Here is an 18758-nt window from a genome sequence, read left to right on the forward strand (position 1 = left end):
GTGAACATCTGTAGACAAGGTCATCACTTTCCCGCTCCCTTTCACTTGGGTGCATGGTTCGCAAGTGTCTCTTGCTCTGGCGGACTGGACGTTATGCGTGATCTCCCCTGTAGGAGCTGCTGCAAGGGATGGGCTTCTTGTATGTAGGAATACAACATCTAGTCACCATCTTCCTTGTAGTTTCCTTTGAACCCAGACACTCAATCAGCATCGTTTCCACTTTTGCACAATTTCCTATAATAATCTCAGCCGCGACCCTGTGCCGCACGGGACCCTACCTCGTATATTCTGCTGATTCATAAACTGTGTACTGTACTCTTCCCTTCATTCCTGCTGGACTCCGCATGTTCTGTATTAAATTTCTTTGCCTAACGTGCAAATATTAGATAAGGGAAATTACAACAGTATTTCTAGGTCTATGTTGCGGCCCCTTTAATGAAATTAACCCATAATGACCACCTCCTGTGACGTATTAATAGTGATGAGCTATTAAGATGTTATCTGAGCAAGCTTGGGTCCTTTGGTGACTTCAGCGTGCTCACATGTGTTCTACTCCCTGCGACTGCATGTCTTGCGGCTATTTGAGAGCCACAACACATGCAGGGGTTACCTAACAAACAGATAATCCTTGCACGTGTTTCGCCTGTCAAACAGCCACGAGACATGCAGCCAGGGGGAATCAAACATATTATTCGAGCGCAACAAAGTCACTTGGTTAGCACCCGAGCATGTTACGATAACACCTTATCCGTGCACGCTCGCTCATCACTATTTTTTAGCATGTGGGGCCGCACTTAACAGAATGTGATGCTGGAAACGACGACTCTTCTGTTAGCCAGGGATGAAGGTGACATTGACTATGAAGCCAGAATATTATTTGTGACCCTCATGTGACTCTCCAACCTCGTCCGATCTCTTATTTTGGTTACATCATATCATATTTTTATTTTGTGTTACGAAGAAAACGTACCATATCCCATATACTTTATGTTGTCATTTTATTACAGTGTTTTCTGCCTGTGATACGTTCTTGCATGACTTTGTAAGATGCATGATGTATGTCTGCTCCTTTTCACGCCAAAAGCTTAAAAATAGGTAAAAAGTGAAGATTTAGGTGGGAGTCGGTGACAGTAAAGGGGCTTGCTATTATAGCAATTGCCTATAGTTAAATGGGTGCTCTTTTTCCTAACAGTACACAATCTCTGTGTTCGCTGGGTTTGATCTTTGCACTCTTAAACCTCTGACAACTGCTGCAGAGGACTAGGAAGAGCAGTGTAAACCAAGAAATCCTCATTTTAATGCTCCTCTGACTCTCCACATTGCTCTCTGAATTGACTACTATTGTCTTCTCTCGGAAGGGAAGGGACTGTAGCGCACTCCACCCGCAATTGTGAAATTGGGGGGGTGTTAGGCTATGTGCACACACTGCGGATTCTGCTGCGGATCCACAGCATTTCTGGCCCTGCGGGTCTGCAGCAGTTTCTGCTGCGTTGTACAGTACCATTGTTTTCAATGGTGAAACCAAAAACGCAGTGCACATGCTGCAGATTTTTCCGCAGGTTACAATCCGCAGCACGTCAATTCTTTGTGCGGAATCCGCTGCGGTTTCACACCGTCTCCATTATGAGGTGTGAAACAGCAGGACTTTTGACCTGTGGATTTACCTGCGGTATTTTACAAATCTGTGGGGACAAATCCGCAGCTCTTAAAAGTACGTGTGCACATAGCCTTAAAATGCAGCTTTCTTAGTCGTGCATCCTGCATGAGCATTACTCCAGGTAGGACTAGACTGCTCTCCTCTTTTATGTAGCATCAGCAGTTTTGAAAGAGGTGAAAATTGCTGACTGTCTTCCTTTGCAGCGGCGCTGCTATTCCCCACAGCACCAACGCGTATAGGACGGTTTGAAGGGTCTGCAGCACTAAATCATTCCCCCTTCATTCTTCCTATTGGTGGCGTTTTCTATGCGCCATCATTGTAAGATTGGATTACCCCTTTAATATTAAAGGGTTTGTCTTGTTAGAAATCCTTTTTGAAATGGAAATAAGCCAATCTGCAGTCTGTGATTAATTTTGCTGCGGCCGCTGCCATTTTTACCTTCTGGACCCTCGTGATGCTATTGGGGTGTATAGGCTATCACCATCCACATATGAAAGTGCAGGGAGTTTATCTGGATACAAGTCTCTGTTTTAGGGATTTTAGCAAGAGGTAGCCGACAAAATCTCATTTCTGGCACGGGCATGTACCCTCTGCATGGTCATTATTTGCTTCTACACATGGCAGTTTGCACTTCTGATCCCATGAGACGGATGTGATGACCGACCTCCGATCATCGCAGATAAATATCCTGATATTTGCTAAAGCTCCTTCTACTCGTTCTCATGAACACCATCCTGCCCTCATCACAAAACGCTTCTTTCATTGATACCTTCCATTCACACTTGTTTTGGTTCTTTTTTTTTTTTTTTTTTTTTATATGCATGTGGTCATTAGGTTCATGTAATTATTGCATGTATTCCCTATTGGTGCTTGCCATGCAAAGTCACTTATACCAGTCTCAAGAATAGACTCCTACCTGGTTAATAGCAGTAATTTGCGATCAGCCCCCTCCACTCCATCCACCGAGGGATCCCAGTACTCGGGGGGTGTCTTCCCTCTGGCTGTATTACTCTAGAGTGTATTATGTATGGGCCCATAGCAGATAGCCCTGTAACGTTGGACACACAGAATATATCAGTGGTGTGACTGCTATAAGTGATTTGCATTGTGACTTTTGGTCATTGTGCTCTTTCTCCCTTTGCTAATAGATTAGATACTTAGCCTTTACAATATACTGCCTTTCTTAACCTGGTCCATGTTGGTTCCTATATTTGACCTTATAACCAAGACCTTAAAGGAGAAATCCATTTAAAGTTTGGCATAGTCCATGATCAAGTTCAACCTCCTTTCTGCGACCCCTTCACTTTACAGTTACATTTATCACCAGTCCTTAGGATAGACAACAAATGCATGATCACCGCCGATACTCCCAAACTCCAGAATGAGGGTCCCAGAGTCACACGTGTGAATAGACCGTAAATGGCACAATGGTTGTACATCTACAAACAACTTTTAAGACCCTCGTTCTTGGTTATTCCCACAGCGATCATGCATTTTATCATCTATCCTGTGGGTAGGTAATACAGGTTGTGTATAAGACAACCCACTTTTAATGAGTTGAGCAAAACAATTTTCAGGACCCTGGCCTGTACTCCATGGCAGCCAGAACAAAGCTCTGTGGAGGATGTGACGACGTGGCCTGCTAACTGGAAAAGGTGTCGGGAATGTCAGCTGACTGCAGTTTGCAAGGCTCCTCTTCTACCCACTGTTCCAACAAATCATTGCTCTTCTCCTGTTAGTCTGATTTTCAGTAACAGAACTTTCTGTGCTAAAGGGGGTGTCCACTGCTCAGACAACCCCTTCTCAATCCCGATTTACCCCCAGTAAAATAATAAGTTATACTCCCTTTTGTGAGGGCACAAGCTCTCCCAGGGCTCTTGTGATGTTGTCACGCGATCCCTATTGCCAATTGGCGCTGGCTTCGCTTTACCCTCCTTCAGACAAATCGGTCATCTGGAGGAAGTGAGAGCTGCAGCAGCTCTCTCGCGCTCCCCTGATGTCAGTTACGTCCATAGGACAGATGAGAACAGCCAGCACTGACCACAGGGATGGCGGTGCATAATGTCATGAGAGCCCTGGGAGAGCAAGTGCCAGCACTGCTGGAACAGTGCTGGAGAGGAGTATAGGTGTTCTTATTTTAGTGGGTGGAAACATAAGCAACTAGAAGGGGTTGTCTGAGTAACTTCTATAGATCGGCGATTGGAAATTGCAGACCTTCGCCAACCATTCGTGCATAGAACAAATGGTTTTCTCCTTCAAGTAGCTCTATACTCGTACCTCTTCCAGACATCTGGGAAGAAGTTAAAGCATTTATTTCTCCAAATGACCAGATTGTGATGTCTTCTGGGCCATGCGACCTAGAAATACTGTCTTAAGGGGAAAAACTGTGAATTAACTCTCCAGCCTTTTCATGGAGATGTTTTTTGTTTTTTTTTCTCTTTCCATTTCCTCTCCTCAGGCGTAGATGCCTTGTGTGATACTAATTCTGTCTCCTGCATGACGGACGTGCTCCATCTACTCAAGCTTTAACCTCTCTCTCCAGTACTGAGCGCAGTGTCTAGCACTTCTGTAGGATCCCCGTCCACGCTGTCATACACACTTCCTTTGTAAATTGACCATTTTCACCACAAGAGCTGACACTTTTTTTTTTTTTTCTCTTAACTGTATATCTGTAGCTTTGTCCAAACTGTAATCTAGCAATGGAGAATTGTAACCAATCATGAAGCCATGTGTTACTATAATGTATTACGCCACTAGGAAAGCACTTCTCAACTAGCTGCTCTCTCATGGAAGGTAACTAATAATCTTGTGGTCCGTTAACGGCATGAAGTGGACCTCTAACCAGACCACCTGTACGCTGTAGAATTACAAAGCATGTTCTGCAAGTGCTTGAACCCGGATGTGGAGACCCATGGTGTGGTTACCATCCAACGTTTGCTTCATGGGTCTCCGGCGTTGAGTCTTCACTGGATTTAGAGCTCGTTCAGTCTTTAGTGTGACTTCATGGCAGTTGTGCTTCTTCTACTAATCCTAAAAGTGTATGGTGATTTGTGTATAAGTCTTTCTACCTTCTAATAAACTCTCTCCACCTGACCTCTGTCCGTCTTCTTGTCTGCTTGTTTCTATTTCTTGCTAACTTGTCCTGAGTGGACCTTATCTGCAAGGAGTGACCTACATGCATGTAATATGTGGTGTTTCTAAAATCCTCAAGATGGACATCTACGAAGCAGTAGATAGAGAAAAGTGGTGAATGTTCTAGTAAGCCTCCATTTCTGCCTAAAGGGGCCAGAGGCGCCACTGTCAGAGCATCCAACATCTTGTCAAGTATCTTACAGGTGTGAGATAAGGGGTTTCCATCTCTACTGAATAGGATACCTGCCGATCATGCATGCCACCTGTCCTGTTGGATTTGTAGGAACGCAACATTATCTGATGCAGGAGTGGCGCGGACACATGCACAAAGCCTGGCCAGTGCATGATAGACGCCACATCCGTAGTGCTACCTCCCGATGTGGAAATAAGAGGTGCCAGATATCCCCTTTGAACCCACAGTGATATGGAGACACAGACCATTTTTAGATATTTGCTGTTTGGAAGGCTAACCATGGTTGTTGTGCAATATGAATCCTTCTGGACTTAAAGGGGTTCTCCGTAGATAACTTGCTGATCGGTTGGTGTATGACCTTGAGAGCCCACACTTACCGATAGGGCACTTTTATACTCTTTTGGAATGGAGCATTCCTGGCCGCTGACAACCCTATAGGAAATGAATGAGGTGCTCGAGCATGCAGGGATATAAATGCCCTGTTCTGTCAGTCAATGAGGGACCCTTTGATCATGCACCAACCAGCCAAGGAACCTGAGGACAGGGGCAGCGCTAATTTCCCTGTTATGGTCTCAAACGTCTGCAGAACAGTGAAAGATTGCTTCATTTAAAGGGCTTGTCCCATATACAATATATTTCACCTATCCTCACGATCAACAGATAAGTCACTTGGGTCAGACTGCTGGGACTCCTAAACAAATCAGAACTGGGGTCTTGATGAAATGGCAGTGAGCATGTGGGACCTCTGCTCCACTCATTGCTTATAGGAGTGGTGGTCGCACATGCTCATTACGGCTCCATTCTCAGGTTCGGTGGAGGGTATCCGCAGTCGGACCACCTGCAATCATTTATCATCTCTCCTGTGGATTCTTGCAGGTAGCGTGGGGCCTTTGCATTCTAACATACTGCGGGATTCGGATGCAGACATGGTGGCGGGTGTCAGATATTATGGCCCTGTTATACTTGGTCTTAATGTAATTAAAATGATATAGAACATAAAGCCAACTGTGCATATGGCTGTGGTACGTTTTCAGAAAATTATATTTATAAGCTGCAGTTTGGTGTGAAAAAGGAAATCTATTGCCGTTTCATGTATGCAGCAGTGACTGGAGAGCCTAAGGAATGACGTTCTCCTGCCATCACTACTGAATTGGTGCTGTAGAGTACAGAAGCCCCGATCCCCACTGTCGTCACGTCTGTGGGTTACTATCTGACAAGATATAGAGTAAACGGGCACCAACCACAATATCAGTTTAGGTGGGATCACCTGGTGCATATAAATGGATTAGAGCACATGAAAAGGGAAAAGTATATGCACACAAATAGGGATCACCACAAAGATATGAAAAAAGTATCAATTTTATTAATGGACACAACAAACAGACACTTTGTGGTTAAAAACAACCCATTGTCTTTGTTTTGTTATCAATGTCTGGTTGTTCAGACTTTTTAATTGTTTTTAATCACAAAGTGTCTGTTTGTTGTGTCCATTAATAAAATTGATACTTTTTTCATATCTTTGTGGTGATCCCTATTTGTGTGCATATACTTTTCCCTTTTCATATTGTCTGTGGGTTACTATGTCTCAGACCAGCATATTATGGACCGGTTTGTGTGAGCTTATTATGGAGGCAAGTCCCGGCCAGAGTCCGTGATCTCTAGAAGTTGTCACTTTGGGTCATAGACTCTTGTTCACACCAGGATTAACACTTGTAATAGGGGCGCACAAAATGTGCCGAGAATAAGCTCCTAACACACAGAATTCTATCTGCACGTGATGTAGATCGGATCACTTCTATTAACCGCTTTGCGACTTTGCAAATGTGACGCGATCAAAGATTTAGTGCTTTTTCAGGCAGTTTACAGAGCGGAACCACCTGAAAGAGACGTTGTGTGCAACTATCCTATATAAGGAAACTTTTTCTTTCATTACCCTTCCCAGGTCCAATTCTGAGTCTCCATTGCTTCCTCTGTCTCCCCTGTTTGGTTGCAGCTGTGATGTCACGGCAGTCAATTACTGAGCTCTGTGACGCCGAGCAGCTTGTACTGTATACAGGAAGACCCGCCAAGTTCAGTGATTGGCTGCAGTGATGTTAGCACAGCAGACAATGCGAGACAAACTGGAGCAGTGGTGAGACTCTGCACTGGACCTGGGGAGGTGAAGTAATGCACTTTTTTTTTTTTGTGTGTGTTTTTTTACACTGAGCTGTGAATATACGAGCGTTTTCTGAACATGATAACCTGTTTAAATTAAAGGGCTTGCCCATTTTCATATACCCTATAAAGAAATATGGAGTTGATATAGGAGGGGTATGTTTAGGATCCTCCTCTCTCGGTGAGAGTGTAGAGCCGGCACAAAGAGCTTCTATCACACAGTCCTTTCCTGCACTACAGACAACCTATCGATTTTAATAGACCTGGTGTAATGTTTAGTTTGTCCTGTGGTGGCGCTGCATAGAAATATAATACTAAGTTGTCTAAGTGTGTATATCTCCTGTATACCAGATAAGTGTTAATCGCTCGACCAATGTGGCTCTGACTGCTGGGACCATGAGAATAAGGGGCCCATGTGTTACAGTGGTATTGTGCTTGTGTGACCACCATGCTTATGGGGGCTGCTCTTACATAGCTAGTCTTTTCTCTAGATTCTAAGAGATGAAAGATGTGACCACCCCTCTAAAATGTGTCCCAAAACCTTGCCTATGGGAGACAGCCCCTTTAAGGGGTTATTCTACTCTTCATAAATGGGTTTTGTCCCAGTGCTTGTAAATACCAACATATTTGCAATTTAACTGTTAAAAAAAGCTTGTTGCCTAGGAGACCGACCACGACTGCTAGAAAACATAAGTGTTAATATCTCAATAACGGATGCAAATTTTAATAAGCAGTAAGGCTGAGTTCACACATAGCGTTTTTTTGCATTTTCGCACGCGATTTTGCAGCAAAAAAGCATCCCATGCAATCCTATGGCATTCCGCACATGCTGTGCTAATGCTGCGTATTTTTCCGTGGCGGAATCGCATCGTGAAAAAATGCGCAGCATTGCATTAATTTTGCGGAATCACATGGGAATGCATTGTTCCGCTTACTTTGCATGTGGCTGTGCCCACCATGTGAAAAGTAAGTAGAACATTTGCAGATGGTACCCACGGTCTGGGGGAGAGGAGACTGTCCTCCAGGCTCTGGGTACCATATCCCTGTAAAAAAAAAAAAAAAAAAAAATCATGATATCCTCACCTTCCGGCGGTCCTCGCAGCATCAGCAGGCCTCAGCGATGCTCCCGGCATCTTCCGTTCCCAGTGATGCCTTGCGACAATGACCTTTGATGTCGTGGTCTCGTGAGACCGCGACGTCTTCAAAGGTCATTGCTGCAAGGCATCCATGGGAACGGGATATGCCGGAAGCATCGTGATGATTGGGAACGCTGCGCGGGACGCCGGAAGGTGAGATGAACACGATTTTTTTTTATTTTTTATTTTTTTTTTTTATTTTTAACATATCTTTTTACTACTGATGCTGCACAGGCGGCCTCAATAGTAAAATGTTGGTCACACTTGTCAAACACTGTTTGACGAGTGTGACCTACCTGTCAGTTTTCCAAGCGATGCTACAGATCGCTTGGAAAACGCTAGTGTTCTGCAAGCTAATTACGCTTGGAAATCGCTAGTTTTCCCGCGGGAAATACGTGGGAATGTAAAATATGGGTTTCTCGCATATTTCCCACGGAATGGAATTCCACACGTGTGCACATAGCCTAAATTGCAGAAGTGCTTGATTTTACACGTACTATCTGACAATATCCATCTATGAAGATGGAACTAGCCCACTTTTAATTTAGCAAGTGCCACAACTGGTATCTTAAGGGGTAGCCTCATAAGTTATATACTCCAATGTTCTCCCGATCCGCACATTACCAAAGTCAATTTTTCACCCCCTTTCAACCTTCTGTTCTAGGACGGCACTGGATCTTTAAAACGCAGCGGTTCTTTTAGCAAACTCCGAGCTTCCATACGACGCAGCAGCGAGAAGCTGGTCAGGAAGCTGAAAGGAGGCAGTTCACGAGACGGTGAACCAAAGAATCCGGGGTAATTATCCAAATCTAGCTGAGCTGCTGTATTCCCCCCCGCCTGTAGCACTTAACACTTTGGTGGCTGGAGAGGGCATGAGCCGAGCGTGCATTTCTGCTGGTGGTAGTATTCCTCAGGGATCGCAGACCGATGTGAACACTTACAAGATTTTAATCCATAGAATTTATTTTTGTGTGACTGCAACTGTGAAAGATCCAACGTGTTTCCTCACTTTAAGGATGGGGCCCTCAATGCGAAAAATGTGTGTATAGATCACGGGTATCAGTTTTACTGTGCTAGAGGGAGAACCCCTTGTTTCATATCTGCGGGGCTTAACGTGGCACAGGCTGCACTGCTTATAATACACAGGCCAGATAATCCAAGACTTCTAAAACGTGATAAAATCTTAAGTGCTCCTTCAAGAAGCTGCCTGATGAGAGCAGTTCTGAAGTTATCAACTCCAGTATCTCCCATTAAATGGGTTGGGCAGACTTATCCCCCTGCCCGATATGACTTTGGAAATGGAAAGATCCAACTGTTGTGGCATTCGACCATCACCGAGGGCAATAAAGAGGGTCTAATTAGAATAGGTCCCATTTATGGTACCCGATGGCAGTTGGATGGTCTCCCAGTGTGCATCTGCTCCCTATTACTTGGAGTAAGACCCCTGCACATTACCCCAGTGTGCAGTTAGTTTCTCAGTGCCTGATATCAGATTGAGCAGGAGTGTGTGGCGGCACAAGCCCCTTTGAAGAGTTTGTATGGATTTCACTATACTAACAGCAAGGGATGTTATAAAACGCCCCCCTCCTGCCGGGATCTGGTGGTGGTCCCTGCCTGTCTGTTTACTTTTCTGCAGTGATTTTGTGCCATAGACCCATGCAACATTTGCATTAGTCATTGGCGTCTGTGCCTATATGCACAAAAACAAAACCACCAAGTCTACAGTGACCCTTGGGGCTACCGGAGCAAAGGAGAAGATTGAGGGGATGTCAAGATGGAGCAAGGTTTTCAGCTGTCTAAAGGATAAGGTGATGACTTTTAGGCCATTGGTGGATCGATCGCTGCGCCATTCATTCTCTGTGACTTTGTGGAGGAGCCCTGTAGAGAAATAACGGAGCGGCGGTCGAGTGCGCGCACTGCATTTGCATTCAAAGTGGGATGATCCTGGCAGGTCCCAGCAATTGGACTCCCACCGATCTAAAGGATATTTTGTGGATAGTTGATGACCTGTTCCAACCAACACTTTTAATAATGGAAAAAATTGCCCTAAATTTTGGAAGCCCCTTTAATATGTTCACTTAAAGGAGGGCAATATTTGGTAAATTATATAATTACTCACTTTAGAACTGCACCCCCCTTTAGCAATACTACTGCAGCATAAAAAATAGATGGTTACTATTTTACAGAGAGGAAGTGAATTATTTGAAAAGGGATTGTCCACTTTGTATTATAGGCATTGTGGTTTTCTGCAGCCACCACTGCAATTCTGTGCATACACTGTAGTCATTCATGTCCTGCTCATCGCCCGCGCTGGATGGCGCTATAGTGATATTATCTCTGCTGCTCTTAATTTATTGCATTTATAATGATTTTAAAAAAAATGGAGTATTGGAAATTAACCCCGTTTTCCGTTTTGTATAGATTTACACTGGATGCCAATTTAAGAAGTGTGTTTTTAATATTTCACAAAGCTAAATAATTTGTTGTTTTTTTTTTTGTTTGTTTTTTTTTATGTTCTTTTGGGAAAAATCCTATTTGCCCTAACAAGGTCATTAAAAATGTGAAACATTTGTATAACATATTGCTGAATAAATTGACTAAGTTTTAACCCTGGTTCATTATTTTATTTTTTTAACCTTGTGGTGTTTAATGGGTGAAATGTAAAGGAAATCTGCTTCTGATAATCCTGTTCCCTGATTGTTAATCACTTTTAACCCCCTAATGGGTTTGTTCCTAACCAGCGTTGATTTCAGCCGCATGATCGTACTAATGCAGAATGCATCTATGTGAATACACCTGTCTTCTCTGTGTTCTTTACTTACAGCTGTAATCCTAACCAGTATAAGCTGCAGAAAAAGGCCTTACATTTATCACCTTGTATGTTATAGGATGTGTAAACCTGGTTCACTTTGTATGGACATAAGGCATAGACTAAAGGAGTCAAACATTCTCTGCTGATTTGACATTGTATGGATGATACAAAGCTCCAAATCTCTGGCTGCCTTTTAAAAGTCCATATAGATAAATGTTTGTTTTCTGTAGCCACCACTAGAGGGAACTCCCTGTATACAGGGATAAATAAAATTCTGCCTGCAGTCACCACTAGTGGAGCTCCTTGCATGTAGTGATGCATGAAAATTTGCTTGCAGATACATGATCTGCATGCAGCCACCACTAGGGGGAGCTCCTTGCATTCAGATACAGGATGATCTGCATTCAGAAACCACAACGGGGAGCCCCGTGTATACAGAGATCCATGATAACATTCTGCATGCAGACACCACTAGGGGGAGCTCCTTGCATTCAGATACATGATAATGGTCTGCATGCAGTTACCAATAGGGGGAGCTCCTTGCATTCAGATACATGATAATGGTCTGCATGCAGAAAACACTAGGGGGAGCTCCCTGTATACGGAGATGCATGATAACATTCTGCATGCAGATACCACTAGGGGGAGCTCCCTACATACAGATTTATTGAGTTAAAGAAGTCCCTATGCAGGGAGCTCCCCCTAGTTATGGTGGCAGGCAGAGAAAAATATTTCCCTGTATAGAGGGAATTTGAGCAGGGTATTTGGAGCTTTGTCTGAAAACTTACCCTAATGAACCCAAAACTATTACACCACAGGAACGCTTTAACACTAGTAAATGGCTTAAAGGGGTTAGAGAAACATTGTCGCTTTCTTCCATAAACAGGGATGCAGTTTGTGTGATATTGCAGTTCAGCCATACTGAAGTGAATAGGGCTCAGCTGCGGTACCATACACGACTGTAAACAGGTGTGGCGTTGACAGAAAGCAGCCATGTTTTTCTACTACAGAGCAATCCCTTTAACTGATGCATTACATTTGCTGTAAAGGTTCTAGGGAATTTGCAAAGGGCCTGAAATTAGTAAAGTGCATCAGATATGCCAATCGCTCACACACAGGCACCAAGTATGAACTTGGCCTAACAAGACTGGTATGGTGCCTATGGACTCGGAGGACATTGGAACCTGCTGAAACCTTTCTTTCTGCCACAGTTATTGTAGAGCAGGGTGTGATCGGTATCGTGCGGTAATAGTGCAGGTACCATTAGTGTTGAAGGAATAGTGTTTGCCTGCCAGCACATGGCAAGGGGCATATGTCTTGTATTACTTTGTGCAGACCTCCAGTGACTCTCATTGGTTTGTCCTTGCATGTCCACTACCCTGGTTGCAGCATGAAGCGTGCCAGTTCTCTGAATGTTCTTAACACGGGCGGCAAAGCTGCTGAGGACCACATGCAAGTAAGACGCCCAGTCCTTACCTCCTGTAGTGCTAGTGTGTGTACGGATGCATGACGTGCGTCGGCTGTGCCAGTGCAACTTAGACTTGCTTAGAGGCTGTGCCAAGTTCGGGAGCTCTGCTTGTCAAGATCTTTACTGAAAAGTCATCCTAGCACTAAATTGCTTATGTACTACTTGTGTCCACCGCTATTTACTAACCTAATAACGGACTAACGTGCTTTTACCACTACTTGTGCCCACTTTATGTATCCTGAAGGGTGCAGGGGAGATTAGATCTGATTTTTCCCTTGCTCCATCTCTCTGGATATCATCCACATTCTCTAGTACCTTAATTATGATCGTCTAGCTCATTAAAAAGGTTGTCTGCCCTGACATATTGATGCATCTTTAGGATAGGTTGTCCATATCAGATCAGTGGGGGTCTGACACCCGGGGCACCCGCTGATCATCTGTTTGCAGGTCTTTTGACAGCCAAATTTGAACGGTGCACAGCATCACGCGGTGTGTAGTGGCCATCCTCTGCTACTGCACCTCAGCTCCTATTGAAGTGAATAAGGGCTGATCTGCAATACAGACAATGTTAAACCGCGCTTGGAGCTGCTCCGTCCCGGCTGCGAACAACCAGCCACCACCGATACTGCGGACAGATGTCGAAACCTCACCGGTCTGATATTGGTGACATGTCCTAAGGATAGGCCATTAATAGTCCAGGACAAGAAACCTCATTATTAAATACCTAAATCGGACCTCTAAGCTAAAACATGATTGTGGCGGGAGGAGATTCAAGGACCCCCATCTATCTGGCAAAGTAGAGAGGCTGCAAAGAGCGTTTCTTGCTCTGGAGGACTCATCGTGTTTTGTGCTCTCCCCTGCAAATTATTAATGAGCAGTGTGTAATACTTCATTTCTCCTGTGGAGGTGCTGCAGGAAAATGGCACGTTTGTCCTTACAGATTTTACTTTTTGTCCAAGCTGGGATTTAATTTTTAGTTTAAGGGACCTTTCTAAAAAAAAAGTGGGTTTTATGCTTGGATATGGCGAATATTGGTAATGTTCATGTATTAGGACATAACATCTCAATAGCAAAAATTATTTTTAGCCTCAAGTGCATGCATTTAACAAAAAATAAAAAGCTCCAAAGGTGCACAACACCTTAAATATTTACTGGGGCTATACAGTCACTTTTGTCTGCAACACAATCTGGCAACCAACAGTACGCCCATTACATGGGTGATTGCCCATTTCTGCCATATGCATGCATAAAAGCCAGATACATACAGAATAATAGCTGAAATACTCAACTTATCCTCAGCAAAACCACTAGGGACTTTTGGGGCGCCAAACAGTTCAGATTTTGAAGCAGTCAGCATATTTTGACAATGTAGAGAGTGAAACCTGCAGCAATAAGTTTGTACTGTGGAATTTTACCTTAAAGGGGTTCTCTAAAATTTTCTTACGGTAATTCAAATTTTATTTTTATTACTAAAAAAAATGTAATCCTAAATTCCAAAGCTATAAGGTGTCTGGTAGTTCAGTTTAGCCTCATTCACATCCGTGGAGCTGAGTTGCAGTACCAGACACAGCCTTTAGACAACAGGGGTGCTGTTTTTGGCAGAAAACCCATGTGTAGGCTGTAATGACATGTTGGCACTTGACACTGAAAACTTTTAACTTTATTTTTTTAATTATTATTACATTTGAAAACTTTTAGTAATTACAATAGTTTTTTTTTTTTTTTTAAATACTACTACATTAGGGAACAGTACGCCATTCAAAGATTGTTCGCACCCATTTATTGCTGACGTCACCATCCGATCTGACATGAGAATGGCGCCCTACTGGCCCCTGTCGTTTCCAATGGGGGTCTGTAGAGGTGACCTTTTGTCGGCAGGCGTTTTTGCTGAGCTCTATACACGTTGATTAAAAAAATTAAATATATTTTTCCCCTTTTTCTTTTCACAGGAACGAAATAATTGTCTGACTGAGAACCGAGGTCTGAGCGCCAGTCACACAGACCTGGCTCATTGAGCTGCGCGCAGACTCGCTACCACGAAGAACGCACTGAGACTAAGCTTCCCCCTCCCCAAACAAGAAGCTTGTTCCCGTCTGATGTTTTTACTTTTTTTTTTTTTTTTTTTTTTAAGACAAATTTAGATTTTATATAATTTTTTTTCCTTTTTTTTTTTTTTTTTTTTTTCTTCTTCTTCCCTGGCCCCTTTATTTATAGGTGTGTATGATGTATATAATTTGCTGCTTTCACTGTTGTCTGTAGAAATATAATATATAAAATGCCGAAAACGCATAATTGGGTGACTGTTACAGCCACCAAGCCATAGGCAGAAAACCTGTTGGCTTTCGGTCATGTTCATGGAGGGTGGGGGGGGACTTTGTTACAATGAAGACCACTCTAGAGGTAGGGAAGGAATCCATTATATTGTAAATAACTGTTTACATTGCCCGGACAGGGACTGCGCACTTCTTTTACTACATGAACCATGGACCACCATTTTATTAAGTCTAATATCTTCCATTGCATTATTCCAAAGCGGAGTCATATGAACATAATCACAGCCTGGGGATAATCTACATCTACACATTTTAATCCAAGATCAGATCTGAAAACTGGTGTAGAAACAAAATGGAGCTCTTCCCATAGCAACCAATCAGATTGCGTCTTTCATTTACCAGCCTGCTTTGGAGAAATGAACAGTGTAATCTGACTGGTTGCTATGGGTAATGATGCTCCATTTTGTGTAGACATTGGTTTACATGCAGCACTTTTGTGACTTTTTTTTATTTTTTCCGATCATCTCTAAAGTGAAATGTTTATATCCTTGTGGATTTTTCACAGTGAACTGAAGACCTCAATACTGAAATAAATGGTTACTCTTACACCTTTTTATGTTGTATGCAATGAAATAACGCCGTGTATTTGAATTTGTGCAAATGTGAGTCTGTAAATTTTCCATGTTCTTTTTCTTTATCACCTCAAACACATTTTGCGGCTGTATAAAGCTTTCCTTCTCTCCAGCCAGGCCTCATTCATCAAACTAGCCTTGTTGTTCAAAGCAAATAGTCAGAGCTTTCATTTCTTAAAGGGTATTCCTATCCTATCCCAATACAGTTGAAACCAGAAGTTTACATACACTATGTAAAAAGACACATCTGCATGTTTTTCTCAATATCTGACATGAAATCAGAATAAACCTTTCTCGTTTTAGGTCAATTAGGATTACCATAATTATTATCTGTCAAATGTCAGAATGAGAGAGAGAGAGAATGTTTTAAGGCATTTTTATTACTTACTGCAAAGTCAAAGGTTTACATACGCTAAGATTACTATGTCTTTAAACAATTCTGGACTGCCCATATGATGAGGTCATTTGTTTGGAAGCTTCTGATTTTGTTTTTTTGGCAACATCTGACATAATTAGAGACACATCAGTGGATGTATTTTAATGAACACCTAAAACACTGCTTCTTTGTCTAGCATCATGGGAAAGGCTCAAGAAATCAACCAAGATATCAGGAAGAGAATTGTGGACTAACAAAACTCTAGCTCATCCTTGGGTACAATTTCAAGATACCTGAAGGTGACTCGTTCATCTGTACAAACAATTATACACAAGTACAAACAAGATGGGAATGTCCAGCCATCAATACCGCTCAGGAAGGAGATGGGTTCGGTGTCCCAGAGATGAATGTGCTTTGGTCCGACATGTGCATATTAACCCAAGGACAAAAGCAAAAGACTTTGTGAAGATGATAGCGGATCTTCCACATCAGAACAAGCTGCCCTGGAGGCTGAGGTTCATGATCTATGCGGCAAGAAGGTCCTAACAAGTTCCAGAGGGAGAATGGGGGAAGGGTTTCTACTCCCCTCTGTTCCTGGTCCGCAAGCCAGACAGCTCCTTTAGGACTATAATAAACCTTAAGGCCCTCAACGAGTTTCTGGTCATACATCCGTTCAAAATGGAAACTATTAAATCCACAATAAAATTGCTGTTTCAAAACTGCTTTATGGTGGTGTTAGATTTAAAGGACGCCTACTACCATATACCCATTCATGCAGCTCATCAGCGTTTTCTCAGAGTGGCGGTTCAGTTAGATGGGTCAGTTTGACATTTCCAATATGCGGCCCTCCCCTTTGGGGTGGCAGTCGCTCCCCGAGTATTTACTAAAGTGGTAGCGGAGGTCATGGCCAATCTGCGTGAATCAGACATTCTAGTGGTCCCCTACCTGGATGACTTTCTTATTGTAGGCAAAACGACAGATCATTGTTTGGAACAGCTGCAAAGGGCAATGTTTGCCCTAGAGCGGTTAGGATGGTTGCTGAACATCAAAAAATCTCGGTTACAGCCGATGAGAGTCCAGCAATTCTTAGGCCTAATCCTAGATTCTGAGAAACAACAATGCCGTCTGCCTCCGGAGAAGCTTGTTCGCCTACACTACCAGGTCCTGAACGCTTCCAATAACCCCACCATGTCCTTCAGGAAAACCATGTCCCTTCTGGGTTCCCTCTCATCCTGTATTCCGGCAGTCCAGTGGGCACAGTTTCATACAAGGAAACTACAGGGCGAGGTTTTATTACATCAAAGAGTCCTTGGGGGTTACTTGGAGGACCAGCTAACCTTGTCCCGAAACACAAGGAAGTCCCTAGAGTGGTGGCTAGAGAATGATAATTTATCCAGAGGGGTACCCTGGGGAGTATAAAATAACCCGCATAGTCACCACGGATGCTAGCCCTTCCGTTTGGGGGGCTCATATGGGTGAGATTCTAGTCCAGGGCCTATGGGAGCATCATCAGATAGAATTGTCATCTAACCTGAAAGAATTGACAGCAGTGGAGCAGGCGGTTAAAAAGCTCCTTGTGTATCTACAGGGCCATCACGTACGGATATTCTTTGACAAACAGGTCACCGTTTCTTATATTACCCACCAAGGCGGGACTCGTTCCAAACCCCTGATGATTGTAGCAGAGCGGTTGTTCCAACTAGCAGAGCAGCATTTTCTATCTTTAACAGCTCTACATATAAAAGGGAAAGAAAACATCACGGCAGACTTTTTAAGCCGCAATCTGCTAAAGCAAGGAGAATGGTCCCTAAACACCTCCATCTTCAACCTGATTGTACAAAAGTGGGGACATCCAGAGGTAGATCTCTTCACCACCAAGGAAAACAGGAAATTAAGACATTTCTGCTCCCTAAATCCCAGAGAGAATCCTCTGGCGATAGATGCCTTTCTGATAAAGTGGGACTACAGGCTAGCCTACGCCTTCCCTCCCTTGTCTCTACTACCCCTGGTGATGAGGAAAATCAGAAAGGACAGAGCAAGGGTGATAGTTATTGCTCCATTTTGGCCCAGGAGGGCATGGTTCTCATGCCTCAGGACCATGTCAGTGTCCGATCAATGGGTTCTTCCGGACATCCCGGATCTCCTATCCCAGGGCCCAGTCTTCCATCCTCAAGTGGCTGGCCTACATCTGACGGCGTGGAGTTTGTACGGTTACTGCTAATAGACAAAGGTTTTTCCTCAGACCTGATTAACACCCTACTTAAAAGTAGAAAAATCATTACTACAAAATACCGTCAGAATTTGGAAAAAATTCCTTCAGAACTCAGGAGTAGTCGCTGGGGATTCTGCGCCTATTCAGATCCTAGAGTTTTTACAGAAAGGTCTGGATATGGGGCTTTCTACCAGTACCCTTAAAGTACAAGTATCAGCCTTGGGGGCCCTCTTTAACTGCAACATCGCGGGTAATTACTGGGTCAGTAGGTTCATTAAGGCGGCAGGTAAATCCAGGCCAATAGTGAAGGATAGATTCATGCTGTGGGACTTGAACCTAGTCCTCACGGCTATGACGGAAACTCCATTCGAACCTATCTCATCAGCTTCCATAAAAAAACCTGTCCCTCAAAATAGCCTTCCTGGTAGCCCTGACGTCAGCTTGCAGAGTAAGCTACATCCAGGCATTATCTAGGCATCCTCCTTGTTTACAGTTTAAAGACGATAGGGTAATACTTAGGCCTGATCCAGCGTACTTACCTAAGGTAGTTTCTAGCTTTCATAGGACACAGGAGATAGTCCTTCCATCCTTCCTCCCTAATCCAGCTAATGAAAAGGAAGATAAACTACACACCTGGATGTTAGGAGGTGCCTCATAGAATATCTGGCAGTTACCGATCCCTGGAAGAAAGAGAATGCCTTGTTTGTCTCCCA

At 43.5% G+C, this 18758-nt stretch overlaps 1 protein-coding gene across 11 annotated transcripts in view; it reads left to right on the plus strand.

The window, feature by feature from the left end:
- The window catches only part of KLC1 (kinesin light chain 1), a 55173-nt gene extending 39736 nt beyond the window's left edge, over positions 1-15437 (plus strand). For 4 of the 11 annotated variants that reach the window (XM_073569974.1, XM_073569994.1, XM_073569983.1 and 1 more), the window contains exons 14-16: positions 8937-9067; positions 12474-12540; positions 14502-15437. In XM_073569974.1, coding sequence (XP_073426075.1) covers positions 8937-9067; positions 12474-12540; positions 14502-14567 — 264 coding nt within the window. In that variant the 3' untranslated portion in view covers positions 14568-15437. Of the gene's footprint in view, positions 1-4115; positions 4751-8936; positions 9072-12473; positions 12541-14501 lie in introns of those variants that run through there. The other 7 variants (XM_073570016.1, XM_073570025.1, XM_073570032.1 and 4 more) reach the window with 4 other exon arrangements.
- The last annotated feature ends 3321 nt before the right edge of the window (positions 15438-18758 follow it).

The sequence above is a fragment of the Dendrobates tinctorius genome, unplaced genomic scaffold (assembly GCF_039654945.1).
Source record: "Dendrobates tinctorius isolate UK_male_01 unplaced genomic scaffold, ASM3965494v1 ptg000006l, whole genome shotgun sequence".
Classification (NCBI taxonomy): Eukaryota; Metazoa; Chordata; class Amphibia; order Anura; family Dendrobatidae; genus Dendrobates; species Dendrobates tinctorius.